At 43.1% G+C, this 11,322-nt stretch overlaps 1 protein-coding gene across 1 annotated transcript in view; it reads left to right on the top strand.

Annotated features, from left to right (window-relative positions):
• Nucleotides 1-1,306: 1,306 nt before the first annotated feature.
• Nucleotides 1,307-11,322, top strand: part of wdr91 (WD repeat domain 91) — a 30,549-nt gene continuing 20,533 nt past the window's right edge. Inside the window, exons 1-3 of the mRNA XM_078417025.1 lie at nt 1,307-1,541; nt 9,727-9,906; nt 11,077-11,284. Coding sequence (XP_078273151.1) covers nt 1,419-1,541; nt 9,727-9,906; nt 11,077-11,284 — 511 coding nt within the window. The 5' untranslated portion in view covers nt 1,307-1,418. The remainder of the gene's footprint in view (nt 1,542-9,726; nt 9,907-11,076; nt 11,285-11,322) is intronic.

Below are 11,322 nucleotides of genomic sequence, written 5' to 3'. Positions count from 1 at the left end.
ATATTCTAGTCCTCTCAAAATAAATTGCATTTGCTTCCTTACTACCGATTCGACTTGCAAATCAACCTTTTGGGAATCCTGCACCTGCACTCCCAAATCCTTTTGCACCTTTGATTTCTGGATTCTCTCCCCATGTAGAAATGTCTATGGCTTTATTCCTTCTACCAAAATGCACAACTGCACACTTTGCTATCCCTGTTTTCTCGACATTACCTGACCCTCCTATCTTTGTAACATCAGCAAACTTCGCCACCAAGCCTTCAATCCCCTCATACAAATCACTGATATACAATGTGAAGAGTAGTGACCACAGCACCGACCCGTGCAGAACACTAGTCAGTGGCAGCCAACCAGAAATAGCTCTCTTTACTGCCACCCTGCCTTCTGGCATCCAGCAAACCTGCTATCCACGCTAGTATCTTCCCTCTGATATCATGGGTTCTCATCTTCCTTAGCAGCCTTATGTGCGGCACCTTATCAAAGGCTTTCCGAAAATCCAGGTAAATGACATCCACTGACTCTTTCTGCTGTTTACTTCCTTGAAGAATTCCAACAGTTTTGTCTCCCTTTCACAAAACCATGTTGATTTCGGCCTACTTTATCATGAGCATCTAATTACTCAGAAACCATGTCTTTTATAATGGACTCCAAAATCTTTCCGACCACTTAAGTCAGGCTAACCGGCTATAGTTTCCACTCTTCTGCTTCGTTCCCATCTTGAACAGCGGAGTAATATTTGCAATTTTCCAATCGTCTGGAACCCCCTCCTGACTCTAGTGATTGTTGAAAGATCACTACTAATGCCTCCACAATCCCTGAAGCCATCTCTTTCAGAACCCTGGGATGCAGCAGGTGACTTATCCACCTTCAGACAGAATGTGACTATAGGTTGAATAGGTAGCATTTAGTCATGTTCTGGTGATGCAGTGAATGGGGATCTCTGGTGATGGGAGTCTCTGGAGATGGGGAGAGTGTGGATTCCCTTGTGGGCTGAGCAGGCATCTCTGTCTTGGTGATGGTGTGTGGGGATATTTGGAGTGTTGACGGGGTGAAGAGGCCGATCTTCGTTGGGGGTGTAGAGAAACGTTCCAGATTGTTCAGTGCGCCTTTTGGGAAGGCGGCATCGAATTGCTGATCACTCCTGTCCTCATGCCGAAACATAAACATTCCGTTTGCCTCTGCAGATGCTGCCTGACCGACTGAGTCTTTGTTCTCGGTCTTTCCATGTCACGTGATCCGGGTGATCACGTTGGGTCAGCTGAGTCTCGCGGAGAGCGATTGGTGGATCCATGTCACGTGCCGTGGGGGGAGGCGGGCTGAGTGAGTGACCGCGGCCGGAGCGCGGGCCTCGCATACCCTGTCCTTGCGCCGACTGTAAAGGGAGGGGGCAGCCCCGCTCCGCTCCGCCGTCATCAGCCATGGCCTCGGCGGTGGAGCGCACCGACGAACTGGTCCGCGAGTACCTCCTGTACCGGGAGTTCACCAGCACGCTGAAGGCTCTGGACGCGGAGATGAAGGCGGACAAGGAGAAGGGATGCCGAGTGAGTGGACGACACCGACAGCTCTGTCTCCCCACCCCCTCCATCTCCTCTGAACTGGCAGCTCTCTGTTCACCGGGGAACCCACACACGTTGAATGGGAGAATAGTTGTCAGTTCAGCTGGCTTCCCCCTTGTCAAGGCCGATCGCCGGTTCTCTGACACCACCTCTCTCCGGGCCACTGATAAACTCTGGACCATCCCGTCACGGAGAGGTGCAGATGTTTAGAGATCTTCCTTCCACAGCCCGCAAAACTGTCCTAACCGTGTTCAGCCTCCCCTGTCCATCATCACAATGTTGTCCTTCTAAGCCACTCAAGTTGTATTATTCCAGTAGGCGAAATGTGTAGGAAGGAACTGCGGATGCTGGTTTAAACCGAAGATGGACACAAAAAGCTGGAGTAACTCAGCGAGACAGGCATCATCTCGGGAGAGAAGGAATGGGTATCATTTCGGGTCGAGACCCTTCCTTCAGACTAGTCAGGGAAAAAGGAAACGAGAGATACAGACAATGATGTAATGGAAAGATATTTGTATGTCTTTCATTCATTGTTCTTTATCTCTCCACATCATCGTCTATATCACTGTTTCTCTCTCTCCTGACTAGTCTGAAGAAGGACCTCGACCGGAAACCTCACCCATTCCTCCTCTCCAGAGTTGCTACCTGTCCTGCTGAGTTATTTCAGCTTTTTGTGTCTACAGTTTATCCCAGTAGCTCACTTTTATCTTGTGGAACTTATTTCTTTATACTTTGATTTTTTTTCCCTAGCCTTTGTTTGGCCTCTTCCTACACATATCCTCATTGCTTTTGATGTCTTACAACTCGCAGCTTTGTGGACCAAACCATCTAATTTTCATCATGGATGTCCAATCTTCCTGCGCATGCATAAAGGTTTGAGGGCCCTCCCTTGAACAGAGGTTTAACCAGGCACTATTCATTGCCACGTAAAACTAAAATTTAACTCCTTTTGATTATAGTCACTGGGTCTTCACTCTGAATAAAATTAATTGCTTTTGGAACCTGTTTCCAAGTTATAACTATTTTGTTTTTGTTTCCATTATGGGTATACTCAATTCCCTTACCTCATATTATCTCTCTGCATATAGAAAAAATCATCAGTATTGCTGCCAGTTTCCATTCTTTTTCCCTTCATGTGGTCTGCGTTCCCCTTCCTTGACTTATCTATCACACGAATTAGGTCAGCGGTACAGGCCAATTGACTCCCTAATTACCATGATTAAATCACCTCAAAACTGCTTCTTGCAAGTACTCCATTCTGTTCTCTCATTTTTTTTCCATTTGATGTGTTACCACTACCTCGATGTGTCTTTCCTGTCTAATGTGATGTAATCACTAGGTATCTCCTCCATTCTCTTTGTATTGGTTTATTATTATCACATATACTGAGGTATAAAGTGCAACTTTTTTGTATGCTCTCCAGGTAAATCATACCATACATGAGTACAATCAAATCATTCGCAAGTACAACAGGTAGTTCGAAAAGGGAAAGGAAGTGTAGAGTAGTACTATGTTACATCTACAGAGCAAGTGCAGTGGAAATAAGCTGGAGGATGAGATAGATGTTTGTCAGCTGTGGTAGGAGTTACATGCCATCACTTCCTACAAGGCGAAACCAGTGACAGCTCAAATGACAGCGAGGCATCATCCTGGACAAGCTCAATGCTTTTGACGCTTGTTTCGAAATGGAGGATACAGATATGCCTTCTTGGGTCCCCATAGGCCTGGTGATATTGTAATCTCAGTTATTAAGGACAATGTCAGAATATCCCTCATGAGGGTGAATCATTAGGAAAACGTCTGGACCTGATGGTCTACTTGGCTGTGTCCTTAAAACCTGCCTGAACCAACTGCTTGAAGTGTTTGCAGACCTCTTCAACCTCTCATTACAAAGGTCCACGGTTCCCACCTGCTTTAAAACGACATCAATAATACCAATGCCCAAGAAGAGTCAGATGGCATGCCTCTTGACTACCGACTGGTGGCACTGACGTCTGTGGTGATGAAGTGCTTTGAACGGCTTTGAACAATTCACAATAGATCCACAGATGGTGGGATCTCACTGATTCCACTCTGTACTGAACCATTTGGACAATAAGAACATGTACGCCAGACTGTTAATTGACTGCAGTTCAGCATTCAACACCATCATTTTTTGATGAACACTTATTTCTCTATGACCATTGACACAGGAGTATCCCAAGGCTTAATCCCCTGCTCTACTGTCTCTATGCTTATGACTGTGTAGCTGGACACAGTTCCAATGCTATCTTTAAATTCACTAATGATACACCAATGGAATAATTGGTGAATTTATTATTGGATGAATAATGGGTAATGATGAGGCAGCATACAGGAGAGAGTTTGATTGAATAGTGCCAGAACAACAACCTTGCTCTCAATGCCAGCAAGTCCAAGGAGCTGATTGTTGACTTCGAGAAGGAGAAAGCTGAGGCTCCATGTCCATGGCGGTGGAGAGCGCTTCAAATTCTGGGAGGGTATATCTCCGAAGGCCGTGTGCTTGGTTCAACATATTGATGCAATCACAAAGAAAGCCCATCAAAGTCTTTACTTCCATGGGAGACTGAGAAATTTGGCATGTCAACGAATACCTGTTGAACTTCTACAAGTGAATGGTAGAGAGCACGTTGACTGGTTGGATCACAGTCTAGTTTGGAAACTCAAACGCCCAGGATCAAAGAATATTACGGAGAATGGTAGATCACAGAAATTGACGTTCCCACAATCTAAGGGATCCATAAGAGGCACTGCATCGAATAGGCAGCCGGTACTATCAAAGACCCCACACCACCCTGGCCACGCTCTCATTTTACTCCTGGGAGCCTGAAAACTGATTCCACCAGGTTCAAGAATAGCATCTTCCCAATAACCATGCAGTCTCAAGAACACTATACATCATTAACTTCAACAATGAATTACTATGAACTGTGGCTTTGGTTGCACTACAAATCTCATGTTTTTTAGCATTAGTATTATGGTTATTAATTTACTGAATTTTTATTTTATTTGTGCGTATTATGTTTACCAGCTTGTTAAGTTGCTGCAAGAATCTTCTGTTGTCAGTGCTGTGGCAATGAAACACTCTTGACTTTTGAATACCTACATTGACACCTTGCTGTGCAGTTACAGGAGGTGTATGCAGTACCTTTGAAAAGAGAAACAGAGTTGGGGTTTCAGTTCAGATACCCATCATTTTCTAATTTTATTTCAGTTTCCCACATCTGCAAGTGTTTTTGATTTTCATTTTCTATGCATTTTCCAAAATCATGTTTTCACACTCGAAGAACATGCTGCTCTCAGTTTTGTGATTCCTGTTTGTTGTGCATAATAGTTTGATCTGCATTGTAAAAATCAAACATAAATTGGATGATCACCTTGTGAAGCCCATCCATTCAGTCTGCAAGCACAACCGCAAGTTTCCAGTTGCCTCTCTCTTCATTTTCTCCATTTTAGTTCATTGGAACAGTGCAACAAAGAACAAGGTCACAGTTTACTCGTGGGACTTAGAGTCAGCACCTCTCTTTGCAACTGGATCTTCGGCTTCCTGACCAACAGACCCCAATCAGTGATGAGAGGGGACAACTCATCCTCTACGATAATCCTCAACACTGGTGCTCTGCAAGGATGCGTTCTCAGCCCCCTTCTGTACCCATGACTGTGCCGCCATGTACAAACCTAATTCAATTTACAAATTTGCAGACGACACCACCATTGTGGGCCAGATATCAAATAATGATGAGTCAAAGTTACAGGAAGGAGATTGAGAACCTCGTGTCCTGGTGTCGAGACAATAACCTTTCTCTCAATGTCAGCAAGACAAAGGAGATAGTGATCGACCTCAGGAATTCAAGCATTACACATACCCAGTTTTCATTGACGGCACCAAAGTAGTGATGGTTGAAAGCTTCAAATTCCTAGGACTAAATATCACCAACAACGTCTGGACCACCCATATTGAAGCAACAACCAAGAAAGCACACCAATGTCTCTTACTTCCTCAGAAGGCCTAGGAAGTTTTGCATGCCCCAACAACCCTCACCAACCTCTACAGGTGTGCCGTAGAAAGCATTTTATTGGGATAAATCTCAACTTGGTTTGGGAACAGCTCCATCTAAGACCACAAGAAATTGCAGCAAATTATGGACGTAACCCAGACCATCACACAAACCAACCTCCCTTCCATTTACTCCATTTATACCTCAAGCTGCCTCGGCAAGGCCTGCAACATAATCAAGGATGAGTCGCACTCCTTCTTCCCCCCTCTCCCATCGGGCAAAAGGAATAGAAATGTGAAAATGCATATCTCCAGATTCAGGGACCGTTTCTTCCCATCTGCTATCAGACAACTGAACCATTCCTACCGCAACTAGAGAGCAGTCCTGAACCATCCTAGTGCAACTAGAGAGCAGTACAATCTACCCTATCGGAGTCCCTTGGACTATCTTTGATCGGACTTTACTGGCTTTACCTTCACCAAATTTTATTACTTTATCAGTCGATAGTCTATTTCCTCTGATGGACACGGTGAGATCATGAAATGGTAGGGTGTTGTCCATGAATGGCTCGATAGTAATCATGTATTGTCTTTCCGCTGAAAAGGTTAGCACACAACAAAAGCTTATTGTACCTCAGTACACATGACAATAAACTAAAACTAAAACTGAAACTGGAAGCCTCATACAGTGAAACTCAACCCAAGATCCAGAAACAGCAACTCGTCTTCAATTAAGCTATTACAATCCTATGAAATCAACATTAAGTTCAATATTTTTAGATAAACAGCACTTCAGCATTTTTTTCCAGATTTTTAGGATTCCTCTCACATTTCCGTGGTCATTTCAGATTTCTACATTTCTCCTCCATTAAGCTTCTGATCCTTTATAATGACTTCTATCCTATTCATTTGTTCTCTCCTTCCCCCTTTCTCTCAATGCCTGGGCTTGCTTTTTTTACCTGCCTGTTACTGGGTTTGGTGAAAAGTTACCAACTTGAAATTTTGGCTCTGTTTATCTCTTAATGAAAACTGCCTGTTTTGAAAACCTACAAAGCTTGGAGCCAGCCCAGGTACCCTGAAGCGGACAGAGCACTAGCATGGCACAGATCTGCCAGAGTACTATAAGAGTTAGAAAAATAGTGGCATAAAGCTGCATAAATTTTCCTCCACTACCATTACAGAATTAAAGTAAAATGTTTTCATAGATTTCATACGGCAGAAAGAGAGGAGATAGTTCTGTTGGGAGAATCTGAAATAAGAGGCATAGTCTTAAAAATGAGGACAATTTGTTTGTTAATGCTAAGGCTTTCTGGCATTTTCTGCTGTTATTTCTGTTCGGGAATGAAATTTGGAAACAGTGGTTATGCAATTGATAGTGGAAATTGAGAACTCTCCCAATTAAAAAGATCAACACACTTTTGTTGTACAAGGATGTGAGGGAATGCGGCAGGCTGATGAGTTGAGGTACACACCAACCCTAACCCTGTACATATTTTCAAGTGTTACTCCAAGCCTTTTTAAACATGATAACGTTCCATCTATGATAATGAATGTTCCATGTTTTAACAGATCTTCACGTGGAAAACTTTTCTTTAATTTACCCTTTTGTTCTTGTGATATTTCTCAGTCTGTACCTTGCTTTAATCAAACACCAGTAATCAATATACATTTGCACTGCAGAAAACTATTGCCTACTTAGGTGTTTTGTGTGAATAATCCAAAATGTAGCCAACTAACTCTTCGAACTGGTCAGAGCCCTCTAACATTTCCTGAAACATTGAAGTTTGCAGCCCAGGAAAGACAAAGACCATCAATCATCGTATATTAAATATTATTTTGAAAAGATTTATCCAGTTGTAATGTCTTTTGGTGATCGCAACACCTATTCATTTTTCTTCATTTGTTTCCATGAAATACATTACTTTGAGATGTTTGTAATGGTCTGTTCAAGGATGACTCAGTTTTGCGAGTTCTTGAGTAACCGACACGACAAATGTTACATCTGTAAACTCTGCTACTGGGGAGGTAGGAGATGCTTGATCAGGGCAGATGCTGATATAGTAATTAGCGCATGCCTTCCACTGTTACCGCTGGACTTCTGTTTGCCTAGACACAGAAGCACCAGGTTCTCAGTGGCATCTCGGATTTCCTTCCACATTTGAGTGATTGTGCACTCAGGATTCCCACAAGGCACTGTGAACTTTGATTTTATTTTCAAATAAATGTGGGGAATGTTGTTGAATTGCCTTTTCTGCCTTCCTGGAATCTTTTTGATGTGACAGAGTGTGGAATAGAGTGCCTGTTTTCAGAGTCTGGTGTCAGGCATGTAAATGATGTGGCCCATCAGTTGGAGCTGGATGTGTAGTTGGAACCTCAAGGCTATGTTTAGCCTGCCAACCTGTGGGAATGTGCTGATATAGGTTTGCATTTCCTATTAGTGGGTTTGGAGGGTTTTGCATGGACAGCATTGGTGGTGCCCCTCCAGTGCTTTGAGGAGCTTTCTGCAGTCCAGGTCTCTGACCATGAGATTTTGCCTTATTTAAGGTCAAGTGCTCAGTTCCCAACATATTGTGTTATCTAGAAATGGGGTTAGTCCCAGGACTGCTGTGCAATGTGTGGACATGGGTTCAGTCCCAGTGAGTTTGAGGAGATGGACTCAGTCCAGTCATGGCATGTAGTTTGGGATGTCTGCTTTGTCCCAAGTGTGTTGTCTGATCTGGGTAGACAGGATCAGTCCCAGGCATGATGTTTTGTAGTCTTAGCAAAGTAGCTCAGTTCCTAGTCGTTGCTGAATCTGAGCATTAATGTCACGATGATTCAGGTAACCAGTCTTGCAATTTTTATCTTTTTGTTGAAGGATAATGTAATGCCATATCTTTAACTGCCTTTTTTAAGCCATTTTATTGCTCAGGAAATCTCAAACTGTTTTCCTGTCAGCAAAGTACCTTAGAAGCATTATCACTCTTGTAGTATCAGAAATGCAGCTGCCAGTCGACAATAATATGATATCAACCAAATCTCTTTGGGTCTAATTAAGTGATAAATGTTGGCCGGTACAATTGGATAGTTGTCAGTTTGTTTACAGATAGTGTCATCGTATCCTTCATGTATCTCTGAGAGGTGTTCACTCAGTAACACTCTCACTGCCGCACTAGAAAACCAGCCTGGAAATTGAAGGTCTTGGGTATTGTTACCCAGGATACAGCTGACATTAACTAATGTTGCAAGGAAAGGATAATGCATCATTGGGTGCCAATACAAACTTTTCCGTTGGACAGCAGCTATGAAGAAGGTTCAGACAATCTTCAAAGGGTGAGTTTTCAACACAGGCAGTTGGGGTTATCTAGAATTGTTGGTGCCCCTCCAGTGCCAGTGAGGTGGTAGAAGCGGATCAATTACAATTTTTAAAAGACGTTTGAAAAGGTCTACGCCTTGCATTCTGCCTGTATAGTCCTACAAAGTGAAGGCGATCACTGAAAACCTTCGCCTAGTCCGCCTAGGCCTACATGGTATCCCGTTTGCCAAACACTTTAACTCCTCTTTCCCTTTCCCATACCTACCCCTCTGTCCTGGGCTGCCTCCATTGTCAGAGTGAGGCCAAACGCAAATTGGAGGAACAGCACCTCATATTTTGCTTGGGCAGCTTACAACCCAGCGGCATGAATATTGATTTCTCTAACTTCAAGTAACCCCTATCACTCTGTCCCTCCCCAACCCTAATCTTCGTACTAGTTTCAATGTCGTCCTGTTGAGTTTCAATGTCTGTTTAACTCGTTATTGCTTACCTCACAGCCAACAATGGACCATTGTGGCCTCCACTTTACCTTGATCATCATTGCTTTATGCTTTTGTTCTATGTGCCATTTATATCTCTCGTTTCCCTTTCCCCTGACTTTCAGTCTGAAGAAGTGAACTCGACCTGAAACATCACCTATTCCTTTTCATGAGAGATGTTGTCTGACCTGCTGAGTTACTCCAGCTTTTTGTGTCTATCTCAAGGTGAATGACGGTTTAGTTTAGTTTATTGTTATGTGTATTGAGATACAGTGAAAAGCTTTGACTGACTGATGGTATTTAAAGTGTTAAGAAGTCAATACATCAGTGTAAATAAAATAAAACGTAAACAGGTGATATGATCTTTATTCCTCTTTTCAGGTAGATAAAATTGTTGAGCATTTGCAGCATTTGGTTCAGACATTCGATCTCAATGGATTGCGTGAATATTGGAGCTACCTTGATCGTCGCCTATTTCGAAGGCTGGAGGATACGTATCGACACACTGTTAACAAGTTGAAAACCAGCCTGTACCGTTACTATCTGGTACATACTGTTCAGGTAACTGCACTCTAGTCTTTACCAGAGTTCTGATCCATAATGTCAAGGTATGTAATTCCAACCATTAAAGTGTAATCCAGTGTCCAGCTATTTGGCCCTTGCTTTATATCTCCTGGGAATGTTTGATAATGCAGGTGAAAAGGAAATTCACTTACTGTATTCTTGATTTGCACGTGCCTTTTCCTGAGAAGAAAGAAAGTGAAGTTAATATACAGTTTAATCATTCTGGAAAGAAAAAGAAAGGAGAATGCTGCTAGTGAGCCACTACTTTCACTGTTCTGCCTACAGAGTTGAGGAACGTGCACTTCCTCTTCTGAAAAATATATAGACAACCCCATTGTCCTCCACTGAATCTCATTTTACTGGTCACTTCCTGCACTGGACATTTTCCTAGATACCTCACCCCTCTGGCACCTGCACAAACTCTCATCAAATTATGATCAGGAACATTATTGTATCTTTGTACTCAGTGCAGAGGGTTTGAGTATGGCCCTGGTAGAGATTAGTTAATTCACACGTCTGATGAATCCATCTGGTCTGTGCTACATGATTTTATTGTCACTGGCATATGCAGAATAGTGGGTTTGCATTTCTGATCCATGAGCTTTGGGTGTTTGATAGCTGGCCGGTAACATGGCAACCATGGGGTTACCCCCTGCACCCCACCCCAAAGATGGCTTTGATGATCACCATACATGAAGTCCCACCTTGCCTAATTGTCCTGAAGTTAGCCAAGTGATTTCCCCATCTGCTGGCAGTAAGGATCATCCCACACTCACTCCGGAGCTTGCTCCAGGAATCACAATTGCAGACCAGTCTCAGAACTAGGGCTTACCAGCCCTGGTGCTAGTTAGAATAGGGTTGGAGAGAGAGAGGTGGGGGGGGGAATATTCCGCTTCTCTATAACCTGAAATTGATTCTCTGAACCACCCCATGGCCTTGTGCCTGGGAGCACAGGTCCCCCATAAGTTTGCTAGACAATCAATATTGGTTACTTTGCCCAAAACTTAAACAAGAACAATTTCCTGCCTTTGCATTGTATAGGGTATTTCCGAGATCGGCATTTCTATTTTAAAGGCGGCTCTCTAAATGATGTGTTTCGATGGTGGGAATATACATTTGAGAGCAGGGGACTGAAGCAAAGTAATTGTTTTTCTCTTTTTATTGCAGTCTAATAGGATTGAAAAAACTCAGGAATTCTTCCAGAAACTTGCCTTGGAATTGCAGAACCAGCCAGAATGGAAGGAATGGTTTGTTCTTCCCTACATTCCAAATCCAGACCAGAACCAGGTGTTTGCCACCTATTTCTCTAAGCAGTGGGCAGAGACATTCCTGGTATCACTGCACAACTTTCTGAGTGTGCTTTTTCAGTGCATGCATATCCTTTTTACATTGTAACTGGGAAACCATTTTTTT

Source organism: Rhinoraja longicauda, chromosome 20 (genome assembly GCF_053455715.1).
Source record: "Rhinoraja longicauda isolate Sanriku21f chromosome 20, sRhiLon1.1, whole genome shotgun sequence".
Lineage (NCBI taxonomy): Eukaryota > Metazoa > Chordata > Chondrichthyes > Rajiformes > Arhynchobatidae > Rhinoraja > Rhinoraja longicauda.
Note: the sequence above shows the minus strand (reverse complement) of the source record. Positions and strands in the feature narration are given on the sequence as shown.